The sequence below is a fragment of the Telopea speciosissima genome, chromosome 3, assembly GCF_018873765.1.
Source record: "Telopea speciosissima isolate NSW1024214 ecotype Mountain lineage chromosome 3, Tspe_v1, whole genome shotgun sequence".
In the NCBI taxonomy this organism is placed as follows: domain Eukaryota; kingdom Viridiplantae; phylum Streptophyta; class Magnoliopsida; order Proteales; family Proteaceae; genus Telopea; species Telopea speciosissima.
In genome coordinates, this window is record NC_057918.1 from 491,252 (window position 1) to 508,963 (window position 17,712).

The 17,712-nt window shown below is 38.9% G+C and overlaps 1 protein-coding gene across 1 annotated transcript; it reads left to right on the forward strand.

Annotated features, from left to right (window-relative positions):
* The first annotated feature begins 9,182 nt into the window (after positions 1-9,182).
* Positions 9,183-16,380, forward strand: LOC122657131 (heparan-alpha-glucosaminide N-acetyltransferase-like). The gene is made up of 13 exons (XM_043851909.1): positions 9,183-9,487; positions 12,598-12,735; positions 13,220-13,301; positions 13,399-13,475; positions 13,721-13,827; positions 14,650-14,767; positions 14,928-15,044; positions 15,153-15,244; positions 15,372-15,438; positions 15,527-15,605; positions 15,713-15,804; positions 15,993-16,136; positions 16,251-16,380. Exons 1-13 carry the CDS (start codon positions 9,248-9,250, stop codon positions 16,275-16,277), a joined length of 1,380 nt encoding a protein of 459 aa, XP_043707844.1. The 5' UTR covers positions 9,183-9,247; the 3' UTR covers positions 16,278-16,380.
* Positions 16,381-17,712: the final 1,332 nt, after the last annotated feature.

Consider the following 17,712-nt stretch of genomic DNA (forward strand, 5'->3'; position numbering starts at 1 on the left):
TTTGCTGTCGTTTAGCGGGGTTGGACACTCTAGCTCCCGCCACGGTTGGACAGGAATCATTTTCCCTCTTCTTGTGCGTGTAGAAAGGGGATAAATAAATCAATCAAATTCTGAGAGATTTCGTAGAGTACTCCATTGAGTAAGAAAGTTACATCCCATTGCTGAAAGAGAGAATCTCTTCACCATGAGTTACAGCAAAATCCTTGTAAATTTTTGGCAAGTAAAACACAAAGAATAAAGTCTTTCGACATATCCAATGTGAATCTTCCATTCACCACTGTAATCTCATGGTTACTCTTCTATTATAAAAATTAAGTTGAATTGAACTTGATTTATTGAAGGTAAGGGTGTCAAACCCTGAATCGTACTGGTCAAAACGTTCCGATCTGACTTGACCCTATTTAGCCTGATCCAAATTGAACCGAGCCCTTATCGGGTTAGGCTCAGTTTATTATTAAGGGTACCATTTGGTTTCGGCTCGGCTCTAGCTAAACCGACATACCACCAATTAACCTGATCGATAGACCCAAATCTAAACCAAAAACTGAGCCCAACCCCCGAACCCAAGGAAATCTGCCTAATCCCTATCGAAAACTAATCCATACCCGTTTTCAAACTGCACGATCTGAACCCAACCTGCTAATACAAAACAAACCGAATTGAACCCTAAAAATCCTTAAAGGTTCGGGCTTGATGTCCCTAAAAACCACACCGAAACCAAACCAAACCGCCCAATTAACACCCTTAATTCAAGGTATGGGTCAAGTGTCGATTTCCCAAGCACAAAGCATGGGCCCAACCACCAAGAAGATTACGTGCTTCAGATGAAGCAGGGATCTACCCAGGTTTAATTATACGCGAGGCACCTGATCATGTTTCCCACATAATTAAAGTAGGATGGATAAAGAGGAGAGGTGCATCGGAAGTGTTATGCGACAAACGCATGCCTATTAAGCTTAAAGGAAATTTCTACAGGACAGTAATAAGACCAGCAATGACTTATGGAGCCGAATGTTGGGCGGTAAAGAAGAGTAACATAGATAAGATGAGTGTAACAGAGATGAGGATGTTGAGGAGGATGTGTGGCAAGACCAAGAGAGATAGAGTAAGGAATAATTGTATTAGAACCAAACTTGGAGTTGCACCAATCCAAGACAAGCTTCGCGAGAGCCGCTTGAGGTGATATGGTCATGTCCAACGAAGACCTTTGGATGCACCGGTAAAAAAGAACGATCAGATTCAGTTTGACGGAGCTAAAAGAAGTAGGGGCAGGCCTAAAATGACTATTGGAGAAGTGGTAAGAAAGGATATGCATGTGGTAGGGCTCGATCCTAGTATGACCACAGATAGAGTTGTTTGGAAGACAAAGACCTGTGTAACCGACCCCTTGTAGGGGAATGTTCTTGGGATGCTGCTTTGACAACTGCTTTGACTTTTTTCTTTTCTAGTTTCTATGCTTCTTCCTTTTACTTTCTTTTACTGTTATAGCCTCTATCGGATCCATGTAGCCGACCCCATTTAGTTGGGATAAAATTATGATTGTTGTTGTTGTTTGCACCTGATCATGTTCTTCGCACATCATCAAGTCATATCTCTCTTACCAAAAAAAACATCAAGTCATATCTCCACAATGCAATTATGACAATGGTTTTAAAAATCGCAATCAAATATTTTATGATTCTAAATGTTTCAAAGTGATCTATCAAAAAAAAAAAAAAAGGGAGTAAATATCATCCCCTCCCCTATAAGTTTTCTTAATATCAATCCAATACTCAAGTTTTGAAAAATTCTTATAAAAAAAAAAAAGTTTTGAAAAATATCATCCCCTCCCCTACTTAAAGTTACTATCAACCGTTCCCTAACAAACTAACGCTGTTAAACAAAAAAATTGAAAAGACAAAATCACCCCCGTCTTCTTCTTCTTCTTCTTCTTCTTCCTCCTCTGCAACCCCAACGGCCTCCACAGGCGAAAACCTTAGCAGTTGCGGCAGTGGTAAATCTGCAATTTTTCACCCTTACATGGAGCTCATCGACGGTAAAAACCTCCCCCTCCAATCCTCTTCCACCGCCACCACCACCACGAGCTCCATCTCTTCACTCGCATTCTCCTTCTTCCCCAACCGAAACCCACCTTCTACTCCATCTCTAACTGTTATATTTTTTTATTTTTTTTTTCTAAAATCTCAACCCAGCCGAACCCATCTCCTTTTCCAATTTTTTGAAACCCACTCTCTTCTCCCATTTCTGGAACCCCCTCACCGAACCCAATAGAAAAATCATGTGAAAAACCTTGCTTTCTTGATTATTTCTTCTTCTTTGTTTACAGAACCTGCCCTAAAAAAAACGATTGACTGGGGATTTCTATAGTCTACAATAGATAAATTTAATTGATTTACTGCTATTTTACCAACTAAAAGAGGGAAACAATGGCTAAAAGCCTAAAACAGAAGATCAAACATAAACATGGTTCGCCACTGATTTAAAAGGGGGAATTCTGTTTTCATATGAATTTTTGATCTGGTCTTTCAACAGGGTTATGTGTTGACCGAATCATGTGGAGTTGCAACATTAGAGAATCCAAATGTAGGAACTCGAATTTTGGTTCATCTGGGCAACTTGCTTCAGAAGTTGGTAGTGGTGGTGCTGGCGGTGATCTAGTCTTGATAATTGTTGCAGCCATTCGGTGTGATTCCGGTACTGGAAGACGGAGATCTAAAACTATTCGAATCTAGGGCGATAACGGTGTACTTGTCGAAGAAATACAAGGATCAAGTGAGGATTTGCTGGGATTGAAAGGGGGAAATTTGAAGGAAGAAGCCATGGTAGGGGTATGGATTGAAGTGGAATCGCAGCAATACACTCCTGCTATTACACCTATCATCTCTGAATACTTCTTAGCTCCTATGCGAGGCAGAACCCCTGACCAGAAGGCGATCGATGATGGAATCACAACAATAGAATGCCACTAAAATCGCTGGAGGTCAGATCAAGGTGTTGAAGAAAAGAGATTTGAGAAATCGATTTTGGTATTTGTCCATTCTTTGTTTCCACTCAAATCAATGACTTCAATTTGGAGTTTCTGATTCAATAAATTGCAGATCTTGCTACAATAGATAAATTTAATTGATTTACTGCTATTTTACCAACTAAAAGAGAGAAACAATGGCTAAAACAGAAGATCAAACATCAACATGATTCGCCACGATCTTAGGGGGCATTTTATAGTCAATTCTTTTTTTCAGTTTCAGCTTCAGCTTCAGAAGAAGAGAAGAAGAAGAAGAACGATGAAAATGGGCTTTGATTTTCAGGGGAAAATGATATTAAAAAAGATTAAGGGTTTTTTTTTTTTTTGGCGTAGGAGATTAAGGGTACTTTGGGGTTTTAAAAAAATTGGACATGTCTATACGTCATCAATTAATGATGTTTTTTACCGGTTAGGGTACTGTTGATAGTATTTTTATAAAGTAAGGGAGGGGAATGACATTTTTCAAAACTTGGGTACTGAATTGATATTAAGGAACCTTTAAGAGGGATGATATTTACTTAAAAAAAAATGTTTCAAAGTGGCCAATTTTTTGGACATGTATACGATAATTGGATTTCAGATTTGCGGGGCCATTTTAAACCGGATCAAAATCAGTAAGAACAAGCTATACAAGCTCGTGTTGGGGCAAACTCTCTTAACTTTATTAATTATGAGATGTGGTTATTTATGAGTTCCGTTCTACACGTACCAACAGTATATGTGAGAGTCAATCACTTGTCATATTTTTGTCAGTTACAAGGAGAGGGGGGGAGGAGTGGTTTTTATGAAAACAAAATTAAAATATAATGGGCTCTAAGATGTATGTTCACCTGTTGATACGTCCAGATGATCCATTCTCGTTATAATGGAACTGTCGTAGGTGTCATCTGTGGTAGAACAGAAGCCATACAAGTTAAATAATAGGGAAAATATCATCCCCCTCCGCTCTAAGTTTGCCTAATATCAATCCAGTACCCAAGTTTTGAAAAATATCTGCCCCCTCCCCTACTTTATAAAGATTATGTCAACCGTACCCTAAGTATGCAACGGTGTTAAAAAAAATCTATGTAAAAACAAAATTACCCTTTTTAATATTTATTGAAAGGATATGTCTTTCTCCCTTTATGAAAAGAATATATTACCTTACTCACATTTGTGGAAAAGAGGTTAAAATCTCAGAGAAGAAGATCTGCCAGAGAAGAAGAAACTAGAGAAGCAAAGGAAGAAGAAGAAATGGGACATGCAGCTAGAGACAAGAAGAAGGTGGGGCCAGTTTGTTCTTTGCAACTATTTTTGTCGTCCATGCCTTTGCCGTGTAAAAAAAATTATCTACAACAGCCCATCTCCCCAATCCCCCCCCTCCCGATTCCAACAGTAACAATCTATTCTCCTTTTATCACCCCTGCTGTAAATCTTTTTTTTTGTTTTTTTTTAATATTCCACGCAAAAAGACATCAGGAGCAGCAGAAGAAACACAATGAAAACACAAAGCACAAACTAACAGGCGAACAACACAACAAAATCAAAAGGAAAATACAGAACAAACACACCTATGCTCCCGCACCAATGCATGTCGATTGAACTTATAGATCAGCACCAAAGTAGCAAAAATAATGGAAATTACGGCTAAGGAAAAAACAGACAGAGAGAACGGAGAGTGGGACGATGATACTTGATGAAGAACCCAAGGAACCTTTCCCCTAATGGCCAAAGACACCCTCATCGCAAATCCGAACTGTCTTCTTTTTAACTGAGGTGGGATGAGAGTCAATCTTTGTAGTCATCTCGCATACCATGGCATGCATCCGATCAGAACCAACCTTGGGGTCACGAGCATAAGCAAACAACTCCCATGATTCAAGAACTCAGCTGAAACTGGCAGTTTCGACTGGGGAATCTCGATTTCGCAAGAAAGCGAGACAAAACCAAGGGTCAAAACCCGACCCCTACTATAAACCTGTAACAGCTAACAAACAAACAAGCAAACAAAAACACTCAACTTCCACAGCAAAACACTCCTCCCTTCGACTCTCATTCCCATCCAATTACTTGACCCCAAACCAGATAACCTCTTCAATTTTCACTAAAAATCACCCCATCCATTTGACTTTAAAAAAAAAAAAAAAAACCACTGGCGATTCCCAGCGAAAACGCCCACCACCCTTTTTTTTTTCCTCTGAAAGTTCGATTAACCCCTTCTATGCTTCGACCCAATAAAAAGAAAAAAAACAAGAAAAGAGAAAGAGCAAAGAGAAGAGAGCGAGAGATAAAACCAAGAGAAAGATATGGAAGAAGAAGAACAATTGGACCTCGCCTTGCAGTTCTCCTCGTCAGCCTTCTTCGTCAAAGTCCAAACGATAGATGAGCTAATCCAGATGAAAAAATAATTGCAGAGAACGAAGCAAAGGAAGAAGGAAGTTGTTTCGTTTTTTTTTTTTTAATTTTAATTATTGTATTTTTTTACACTTATTTTTAGTAACCGTCATATTAAAGGGATTTGATTTGAGAGAAGGGATTGGAGGGGTAAAATTGAAATTAAAATAACTTAAGGGTAATTTGGGGTTTTAGATAAATTAGACCTGTCCACGCCATCAGTTAATGGTCGTTTTTAACGATTAGGATACGATTGATATAATCTTTATAAAGTAGGCGAGGGGATAGATATTTTTTAAACTTGGGTACTGGATTGATATTAGGCAAACTTAGAGGGGAGGGGGATGATATTTTCCCTAAATAATATGAACAAACATTCCTTCTAACTCCCCACCCCACCAAAAAAATTTCCTTTTACGAAAATATTTTAGATTTGGAAGTTCATACCCTTCCTTATTTTTTATAAATTCTTTTGAAGATAGAAGAAAGACACATTTTCATTATTAATTCATTTTACCTCTTATATGCGGAAGTGGTTTCTTTTCTGTATGTATTTTGGATTGATTTTTTTTTTTGAAAAATGAAAGTGTAAAAAGCATTTTGGACCCGTGATAGGAAATGTGATTATGTGATCTCGACGGTGGGATTTATAAATTTATGTTGTTCTTCATGTTGGTAAAAACAAACTTTCTCCCATTTGTACAAATTAATGTATAAAGATAATTTCTATAAAAAATGTATAAATACAATAATTTTCTAAGAATGTGTATAATTTTTTGGTAAAATAGGAATGTATATAATTATAATACACAAAAACAAATCAAGTCAATCGCAAAAGATTCTATCAATTTTAATGTGGAAAAATCTTCAAAGGTGAAAAGGAAAACCATGAGGCCACAGCTAGATAAATCTTCTTATAAAATGCAAGTTCAAAGAGAAAATGTGAATTCCTTGTTAATTTCATTAATCCAAAATGCCTAATTTATAGGCAGAAAGTATAACAACACCGACAGTTGTAACTGTTTACATTAATTGGACTCTAGGCTAGCTAACTAACTAACTAACAAAACCAAGTGAAAACTAAAGATCTCATCAAAAAAAAAAACAGAAAGTGGAAACTAAAGAGGATTTTCCACAGCCAAACCCTTCTCTCTTTTCATTTATATAACATAAAGTGGAGAGAGAGATATAAAGGAAGTCTTGTGGCTATTTAAATTTTAGGAATATCGAGGGTCATCATTCTCATCCCATTCTCAAAAATTTAGACCAAAAAGATGCAAAAAAAACAGGTCGACCAGTGCCGCAACAACCATTTTATTAAGTCACTAAGGGTACGTGTGGTAAATTTTCAAAAAATTGTTTATCGGATAGAAATAAAATAGATCTTGCATGTGTAGTTCGGTCTTTTTTTATATTTTTTGAAACGAATTGGATAATAGACATGGTTCTGGTACGATTTTGAGAAACATAAAAAAGAAGTTCAAAAAAGACAAAAACACAAATTGAAAGAAAAAATGTGCACGATACAGACTTGATATTCATGAATCACCACCACCACCAACTCCATCGCCACCACCACCACCAACTCCACCACTGCCACCACCTCCAACTCCACCACCACCATCCCCAATACCACTCCTCTACCATCACCACCGCCACAACCACCTACACCACCGCCGCTGCCACCACCTCCACCTCCACCTCCACTTTGTTGCCACTACCACCGCCACCACCACCACCACCACCATCGCAAAATGTAAGAAATTCTTCTCTTAATATGCAATCAATTCATGTTTCTATTTTTTTCTAATGGCACAAACAATTTTTTTTTTAGTTATATCATACATCATTTGTTAATACAAAATTACTCATAAACACAGAAACACAAAAATCTATTTCTGACTCAGAAACAGTATTTTGGAACAGAAACATTGCCATACAAACCCTAAGCATTCTCCCATAAAAAAGATGTCACTATGCATTCACTTCAAAGGAAAATTATTCCTATACATCTCATTGTAGGAATTTTTACTATAACCCCTCTAATTTTTGCTATGTGGGTTAGATGGTTTGGCATTTGACCATTGGATATATAGTAAGTTCACTTGATAGGTTCATAAACAAATTCTCTATCCACAGGCTTATATTTGTCATGTGGCATATTAGATTGAATTGAAATTTTGTAGACAAGAAGACTCCAACATCCTCTAGTCACATGCCAACTTTAATTTAAACGAAGTTTGCCACATGACAAATCTTTTTTTTTTTGGTAAAGGGGAAATTTATTGAGCTGGAGGGTGTGTACAAGCAGCAGCCTCATTCACACATAGGTCATGAAGCCACAGAGTGGATAACGGTCAATCTATCACACACACAAGTGACAGGGCTTTCTGGGCCAGGACGTGAGCAACATTATTGACAGCCCGTGGGATACAAAAGAACGCAACAAAAGAGAAAGCAGTAGAAAGTCTTCTGATGTCGGATAGGATCACAGTTGAGTGAGAGGGGGGAAGACGGTTCTGGTCCAGTATGCAATCCAAAGCTTCCTTGCAATTAGTTTCAAGTTGAATCTTTGTGAAGCTTGACTCCAAAGCCAACCTGAGTGTGAAGCGAATAGCCAACAATTCTCCTTGAGTTGCTGATCCAAAGTTGCGTGGAATGAAGAGACATCTACGTTGCATACCTGCATGATCCCTATACACCAAGCCCAACCCACCCTTGGAACTGTTCATTAGAAGAGCAGCATCACAGTTAACTTTGACAAACCCATTAGGTTGCCACATGACAAATCAAAGCATTAAAAAGTGACGGGAGATACATTGAACTATAATATGCCAACACAAAATATGAAATTCGATTAATGAAAAAAGGTTGGGTACACCATTGGTATATCGCAAACTAGCACTTGCTATGTCTATCTCTCACCTCTTTCTTTAAAATGACTCCCTTGTCCCTCTTATATGATGTCGTGTTTGGTGTCCCCATTGGCTCCCACTAGTTTATCGCAGTGTACCTATCTCTCTCCTTGATTAAGCCGACTAGTTTATCGCACAGTGTACCTATCCCTCTCCTTCATTAAGTTAGGCTTTAAAATTTCACATGTAACTCCTCCGGGCCATCCTCTCTCCAACTGTAGAATGACTACATCACCCTTCACGTGGTTCAGATAGGTGTAAACGTGTGATAGACCAATTAAAGGTATTTTGGTAAAATGGCAACAAAAGAATTTTCTTTTGAAAAAAGCTCGAACGGTCATGAGCCAATATTCTCTCTTTGTAATATTCCTTTCAAATTGTCTCGGGTTCTGCGTTGAGTCATCTCTGTCTCCCCACCCCAACTGTCTCGCATACCCTGCATATATATATATATATGACTACCATCCAGAGGGGAAGGAGAGTAGAGATCGAGCAAGACTTAACACGACGGTAACGGAAAGGGTAGAAGGTCTCCTCCAGTCATTCTTGCATCCGTGAACTGAAAACTCTTCCTCTCCTCTCTCTCTCAGGTTCTCCAATAAAGGACCTGAACTTCCTTTGTGAAGCCTGGAAGAGGGAGAGAGACGGTCTCCCTCTTCCTAGTCATCCATCTCTTTTCATCTGCTAACAATCTGCAATGTCAGTGGAGTTTATTCCCTGGGTTTGGCTTTCTCTGATTTTGATCCATCGAAGGGCTCCACATTTCTCGATCTAAGTTGTTCCTTATTAGGAGTCGAAGAAACATTCAGAAAAGGAGAGAGAAGAGGAGGGGAAAAAAAGAGAGAGAGAGAGGGGGGAAACTTTTCTCTCTTTGTCGATCTGGTGATTCTTGTTACGGTCGATTCATTCAGGCGTCGCAGGGCACAAGGTTGGAATGGGGACGTATGAGCTTATAAAAGGAGAGGACAACGAGATCGCGGATGACAGTAAACACGTTGTCACAGTTGAGGATGGCTACTCGGATATTAAATTGGAATCTAATCAGCTGATCTCCGTGTCGAAATCCAATGCCGGTGACAACCAGAGGCCCGTCATCTTTTCGGGAATAGGAGGAGACCAAGCTTCCAAGCGCCGCCTTGCTTCTCTGGACGTTTTCCGTGGAATCACCGTCGCTGTAAGAGATTTGCCTACTATTGTTCTGAATCTGAAATCCGTCATATTTCTCTTTCTGTTTTGGTGCATTTGCTTACTGTATTATCAAATTAAATCTGCTCGTGCATACTGATTGCATTGCGTCATATGATTTCCCTTTCAGAATGAGAAGTATATATGAGTGTATCGCGACACTCTTGAGTTTTTTGACCAGGATCCTCTGCAGTGCCGGCGGGGGTGCCTGGCCTCTGCCGGGCCGCCGGATGTGCACCGCCGCCCCGCCGGTACTGCAGGGGATTTTAATTCGTTTTTTTGTACTGTATAAAATTTTATATTCGATCGGCGTGCATACCGTGGAATTCTGTCGTCCCTCAATTCTTCAAAATATTTTCACCGCCCCGATGGATCTTTCAGTTAATAATTTGTTACTTTTTTCCCCCTTCTTTTTCGGATGGATTACTTTGTTCATTTTCCATGTTTAAGCTTCGGTTATGCGAACAGATTGGCAACATATACGCAAATCTAGGCCTCTCCACTGTCTTGCCTCTTTTGGATGCAAAATTCTTTCCATTCCTAGATAGGGATGGGAGGAATTTTCTTTTTCTTTCAACAGTGCGAGCACTGGATATTTTTCTCTGCCTTTTTTACCGCCTCACAGTAAAGATTATGCTCGGCTTTTGTTTTCCAAAGAAAGGAGAGAAGATGGAAGATATCTATCAATATGTATGATGGAATAGTCATTTTGCGAGTCTCTTTAGCTTTACTTGGAACTCTGAGAACCGCACCCTTCAGTAATTCAGTTTCTTGAAATCTTTATTTATGGTCTTCTATCTTTTGAATTAATTCATCTGCCGCCAAAACCTCCTGTATTTTTCTTCGCCGCAGCGTATTCCTATCCCCTCGCGATTCGGCGAAATCTCTCTTCACCGCATCGGGGATTGCCGTTGCAGTCACCTGGGTGGGGAGGGGTAATACGGGAACCCAAAAAATTGGCGGACGGGTGGGTAATTAGGATATTTTAAAGGGGAGGGTGAACGGTTATCTGGGTGGGACTGGGGGTGCCCGCAGGCAGTTTTGCCAAAAAAACTGGCGCTGTGGTGACCCCTTTATTATTGAACGTTATTTTTTAATATTCCCCGTTTTTATCTGTCTTCTCCTTGCATGAAATGATCTTGCTGCCTCCTATGTACGGAACCAATTTGCCGCGTGCATGTTTTTGTTTTGACTTGGTCTTTTTTTTTTTTTTCCCGATGATAATTGATGGGTGGGTGCAACTCTTTTGCCACATGGAAGAGTGATGCAGGAATTCTAATCATTTCATAATTAGGAAATGGTCTATAAATAGTTTACATGCCAAATTTCAGCCTCAAATTTAATCATTTATCCTGTTATGTACTTTCCTGTATGTCTATGCTCCCCTGGTGGTTCTATGCATCCCTTTGGTAGTCTTGGTTTCTTCCATGCTTTTGTTTTGCCACATGGCCAATTTGGATTGAGCTAAAACTTGACATGTGAACAGGAAACCTTGAGGTCCCCATCCACAGCCGTTGTATGAGTGTGACCCACAATGGATCCCCACTGATTCAATGGCTTGGATGCTTGTGTGTCGTTCCCTTATCATAATTAGTATTATGAGCTTCTATTGACAGTTGGCAGCGTAATGACTTGCCACATCAGCAAAGTGATGGGTCTGTGCTAGACCCCCCGGCCATTCACATTTCCTCCCAAAATAAGGAATTCAAAATTATAGTGATTTAGAACTTATACAGTATTCAAATTATAGTGAAATGACTTTCGTGTAATGTTACAAAACTTTTGCTGACTGTTAACATTTTATTTATTTATTTTTTTTAATTTGACCAGTGAGATGGGTGTGGCATTCTCCTATCATAAGATCCACACATGTCCATTCTAATCTGTCATGTGGCAAAAAATAAATACATAAATAAATAAATGCTTGTGACAAAATCAAATATCAGTAAGAGTTCGTTACATTATGTGGACCTATTTTTTGGTATCGGGAAAGGCCACATAGGCCTTTATTGGGGTAAAAGCGTGTTATTCCATCCTGGTCTGGGCTATGACTGTCCACAAACCTTACCAGCAGAGCGCATCGACACCTTCAAACTTAAAATCAAACGCCACATTGCGTACAATTAAAGGATCTTTCTTTTTGGGTTATTATGTTTTAATTTCTTAGGACTTGAGGCTTTTTAAGAAATAAAATCTAAGTGTTCCAATCATCCTATACTCTTCTTCAAATCCTGCTGCATCAGTGTGTCTGTGGTGACACTTCTTCTAATCATTGTAATCAGTGGGAGCTCCCACGAGAAAGTGCTCTTCTGCATGGCACAGTTGAAGATCTGATTGTTGCTTTTTTCTCAAGAGACAGCAAATAGCCAAAGAGTGCACAACAATCCTGAGTGAGAGTTCTGATTGATTTGAGGGATTGTGGTGGTCTGGTTTCCCACTTACTGCCTAGTCATGGACTAGATAGGATTCAGATTTTTAATGAGAATTGACAGACAACCTGGTGGACTGAAGTTTGACCTTAGTTTTTTTGGGATAGACGAACATAGTTAACAGAGGCGCACGGATTCTAATGGCATGGGGCACAGTTCTTCACAACTCCATGGCATGAAGTTGACCTTGTGGTTTCTTCCTACATGGTTTACACACAAGCTGGTGTTCTGACTTCTCTTCCCTTGGGAGAAAAAAAAAAAAAAGGTCAACCTGACCCTATGCCTTGAAATGACATGAAATCCAAAATGGAATGCTGTCATCTCATGTGGTTGTAGTTCTATACTTGTATTACTATTTGTTAATTATGTTGTATTCATGCATAATATGTATTAGTCGGACCTTTTGTACCTGAATTAGATTACAGTTTTCCTTTCTTCCCAAGCACAGCCACTTGCACCCAAAAAGATGTTGGCATGGAAACTATAGGTTCAAGCATAGAAAGAATTGGTTTATCGTGAAAGAAAACAAGGGGGATAGAAATGCTATTCAACCGAACATGGGTTTATATGTTTGGTGTTCGCATTGCAGGAATGTTGCACAGCGTACTCAGTTTCTCATGTTAGGGGGTATTCTTATCTTATTCTTATCAGTCCCGTTTTGTTGCTGCAGTTAATGATACTAGTTGATGATGCTGGTGGAATCCTTCCGGCAATCAACCATTCACCGTGGAACGGTGTAACACTTGCAGATTTTGTCATGCCATTTTTCCTGTTTATAGTTGGAGTTTCTCTTGGACTTACATATAAGGTATAATTCTGCAACTTGAGTTCATATTCATATTTTTGTCAGCTTGTATAATTTAATCGGCCTGCACTTGCTGGCTTCTTTGGTAATTCCTGTTAGTCATGACAATTAAAGCACTTAAGAACAAAATTTCCCACCCACTTTACATATTTAAAAAGCAGTCTCATGGCTTTGATAGAATGGGTAATCATTTTGAACACTCCATTTGAGTTTTAAAAGGTTCCTCATTTGAGAGGCATTCCCTTCTGTTAACTTCTGCCTCAATCCACTTCACAGCTTTCGAAGGACATAATAACTATCATGAATAGTCCATCCATCCACTTCATAGCTTCCAGAGGAAATGATAACCATCAAGATTAGTCCATCTATTAGTCAGGATAATCATTCAACAAGCTACTTTGTATGTATGTCTATGATCCTGCACAGCTAATAACAAGTTTTGAATGCAGAAAGTACCTGCACAGCTAATAACAAGTTTTGAATGCAGAAATTATCATGTAGAGTTGTTGCATCTAGGAAGGCCTTGCTGCGGACGCTGAAACTATTAGCCTTAGGTCTGGTGCTCCAAGGTACAGTTTATCTCTCTGTAGTTATTTATATGTATGCCTGGAATTTCTCCTTTATCAGAGATGATCTTTTCCTTTGTTAAAATTCTCGTCTTCACAGGAGGTTACTTTCACGGTGTTAATGATTTGACTTACGGAGTTGATCTGGAACAAATTAGATGGATGGGTATTCTGCAGGTATGCTTTTAATGTGCCTTGGTTTTTCTTTATTTATTTTCTCATATTGTTTATTTTCTATTTGCCCTTGAAATGCAAGTATACGGTTTGAACTTTAATTGGGTCAATCACAATTTCATCAAGTATTCCTATCTGGCAGCAGATCATTTGATCCACTCAGCAAAATGTGCAGAGTTCTCTCTCTCTCTCTCTCTCTCTCTCGGGGAAGGGGAAAATTTAAATATTAAACATCTGATTTCCTGCAGAGAATTGCAATAGCATATCTGTTGGCTGCACTATGCGAGATTTGGCTAAAGGGTGATGATGATGTTAATTCAGGATTATCCTTACTGACAAAATATCGATTCCAGTGGTTAGTGTTACTTCATTTGCTTCTTATATATTTATGCTATAAAATTTTATGTTTTATCGCTTGTAATTCTTCTCCTCTTTGGAGATATTTTGTTGGTTATTATGTTTTGGACACTTTTTTCTCATATTTTTTTCATGGTGTCTGCGTGTGTTGTGTCAGACATGCATTGGACATTCTCTTGTTTCTCTTGCATAAAAAGCTGTTCTTGATCACATATCATTTTCCCAATGACTTGCATTACCAACTCATGAACCTTGGAATCTAATTCCTGGATCTAGACCACATCTAACAGCTGACAGTTAGTGTTCTTTTGGAGATTTTTTAAACCTTTACAAAACACAAACAATCTAGTAGGAAATGATAGTATAATTGTGAATTTCTTCTGTATGCTATGGAATACTCATTTAGTTACTGTCTATCACCTCTGAGGTAACAAATTCAGGTGCAACTTGGATGGTTTGGGAGTAGTAATATAATCCCAACCCTTGGAACTAAGCATTTGATTCATAATCCAATATCCTCAGAAGTTAGAATCAAGTTGAGTTTACCTTACCCTTGGTCAACCTGGTAGGCTTAGGCTATGGATTTAGTTAAGATTGAGCTTTATAATTTTTGAATCAAAGTCTTTCCACTTTTAAAGCAATATTAACACCAACCACTCTGTTCACATATCATAGCTACTGATTTCAGAGGATTACTTACATTGTTAAAAAATGCAACCGTTTAATGCATTGGCTCTGGACTTTATTATGTTTATGGGTAATAAACTAATGATTCTCATGGCTAAATTTCTAATTCTTTGCTATCTCATTATTTGTACAGGTTGGTGGCATTTGTGCTTACTAGCACATACCTGGCTCTATTATATGGTTTATATGTTCCTGGCTGGGAATATCAAATTCAGAGCAAAAACTCTTCTGCCACTCCAAAGTCATTCTCAGTGAGTTCCTACTTTTCAGTTTTTTCAAATTTGTTCAAATGGGATTGTAAATTTGATTAAAGGAGAGCAGCATTTTAGTTCTACTGGCAAGCGGCCTAATATTATTACTAACCCCCTCACCACCCCCCCCCCCTCCCAAAAAAAACATAAAAATTTGGAGGTCAAATGTGGAGTACGTGGGGACACTGGACCTGCTTGTAATGCTGTTGGAATGATTGACCGTAAAGTGTTGGGTGTTCGACATTTATATAGACGACCAGTCTATGCTCGGACAAAGGTTTGTTTGAAGTAATGCCATATTCTTGTTGAATTTATGGTGTTGATAACCAACCCAAACCCTTCAACACCATCACCTGTCTTAAGTTTTTCCTTGTCCTTTTGACAGCAATGCAGCATTAGCTCTCCAGATTATGGTCCACGTCCTCCTGATGCTCCTTCATGGTGTCAAGCGCCATTTGATCCTGAAGGACTTTTAAGGTGTTTTAAAAAATTTTCTTGGTTTCTATACCGGATTCTCCCTCCTCCAAGAACCTCAAAATGAATATATTATTTTTTGGTATCTGATGTCCTTTTCTGGATGCAATTCTTATCTATTATGTTGCAGTTCAGTCATGGCTGTTGTTACTTGCCTCATTGGACTGCACTATGGGCACGTTATAGTACATATTAAAGTAATCGTTTCCCCCTCATCCAGCGTTGTTTTAATATAATTATTATTTTTCTTTCATCCTCCTTTTTTGACTTGGTAATTAAATGCAGGACGACAAGGATAGGATCCTGCAATGGATTATCACTGCCTCTGGTCTTGTAGTCATTGGCTTTTCGCTGGATTTTTTTGGTTAGAAAATATCTCTCTTTGTCCTTTGTTCCCCCTCCCCCCTTCCAAACTTGGATAATGGCAGACTAGGTTTAATTCTATTGAGCGTCCTTGCTTTTGTGTTACAGGAATTCATGTAAATAAGGTCCTCTACACATTTAGTTACATGTGTGTCACAGCTGGAGCAGCAGGCATCCTCTTTACTGGAATTTACATTCTGGTCCGTTCTCCAGTCATTCTCTTCTGGGACCCTTAATTATTTTCTTTTATTGTCTGATTTTAGTTACTTTTTTTTGTTTCATTGCCTTTTTCTGTTGCTGTTGCTGTTGCTGTTGCTGTTGATGTTGTTGTTGTTGTTGTTCTGGTGTTGGGAGGGGGGTCGTTAATGGGCTCTCGTTTATCATCCAGGTTGACGTGCATGGCTACAGGCGCCCAACTATTGTGATGGAGTGGATGGGGATGCATGCATTGATGATCTATATTCTTGTAGCCTGCAACTTGCTTCCGGTTGTCCTACAAGGATTTTATTGGAGGGACCCTCGTAACAATATTGTGAGTTTTATCCTCCCTATTCTTTTTCAAAATTTTGCATTTTTTTCCTGCTTGTAAATTGCAATGCAGACATATAGTAGTACTTGTCTGACACGCTAATTTCTTTTGAAACAGTTGAGGTTGATCGGAATCGGATCATGATGGCATGATTAAACAGTTGAAGTTAATTACAATTGGATCATGATGACATGATGGTTAGAGGGTAAAGTTTGTGATTGGCTCTTGTGTACTGTACAAGCGGTTTTGGTGGGTCGGTCCACAACATCTTCAATCACATTCGACGTGGTATCATTCTTCTCATTTTTTCAGATGGGGAGGTTGGTTTAAAGAATCATAGTTTCTAGGCTTTTTGCAGTAGTAAGTGGAGGTTCACAGCATGTTATCTTCTCCCTAATACAGATCTTTTGGAGACGATGTAGTTCCTGGCTATCTATTTTTCTTAGTTTTCCCCATGAAGCGTCGGCCTTATTTCATTGGAGATTTTGTACAGAACTAGTTCTATATGGAGGTTTGAGCATCATTATGATATTACGCAATAATGTATATTTGTATCCACTATTGGTGTGCATGGTGTAACTCATTGATGAGTGCGCTCATTTTTGGCTTGGCTTTGGATTTGCGAGAACGTGAACCGTAATACATGAAAACCATCAGATGCAGCTCTCTTGGCAAAGAGACTAAGAAGCAATTACAAATTACAATGGTTTCTAACTTGGATTCTTGTGGATGAATTCTTGCCTTCGGAATAGGAATTAGAGCTCGCTGTTAATACTGCTGAAGGAGATGATATTAGACCTGAATCGAACTGCTCGCTGCTTGTTTAAGCTTTACAACAGAATCCAGACACTGGAGACTGACAATGTCGTCCCTGTGTATTATTGAAACTGTGGTGGGCCATCTCAGAATTGTTGAACCTCATTTTCGAGGTCTACCTACCTACCTGCTCCTTTTTTCATCTTAAAAGGGAATGCAACTAAGCTGGACATCACATCACCTACCTAGAGGCGCGACCACTTTGTTTTAACTCTTTGGCCCCTTTCTTTGCCAACGGAAATCATCAAATATTTTGTATATACTGTTGCAGCCATTGCCGTTGTGGAAAATCCATTAACCTATGAAACCTGATTGGCAAGGTGGGCTCAACGGCTGAGATAGGCTACCAAGTTTTGATAGATGGCCCTATAGGGGAACCCAACCCCAACTCTCTATCAAATTGTGAAATCATTTATCTCATGATACGCCCCACATTAAGGGTCACATTTCCTTGCCACTTGGCATAATTTGAATAGACTAAAGTGGTCCATGTCCATGTATGGAGTGGTCAAAAAATGAGTTTTACAGTTTCATAAATTGTAAGAATTTCATTCACTATTTAGAAAAATAATGCCCTATCTATAGTTTATTGTCACTTTCAACTCAATTTTACCATACTTCCCCTGCTTGTTTTGAGCTTATACTTTGCCAAGTCTTCCATCTCATGCAACCCACCCATGTTTGCTAATATTGTAGTTTTGTGATATGACTTGCAAATCGATCCACCTCCGCCACCCTAATCATCCAACATCCTCCACCCCCC

What these genes read in the sequence shown, in the direction of transcription:
- LOC122657131 (XM_043851909.1), top strand. Translation starts at nt 9,248, where the DNA reads ATGGGGACGTATGAGCTTATAAAAGGAGAGGACAACGAGATCGCGGAT. An exon ending in CAGTCTATGCTCGGACAAAG is followed by an intron (nt 15,045 to 15,152) that starts GTTTGTTTGAAG and finishes TCCTTTTGACAG; the next exon opens with CAATGCAGCATTAGCTCTCC. An exon ending in ACGTTATAGTACATATTAAA is followed by an intron (nt 15,439 to 15,526) that starts GTAATCGTTTCC and finishes AATTAAATGCAG; the next exon opens with GACGACAAGGATAGGATCCT.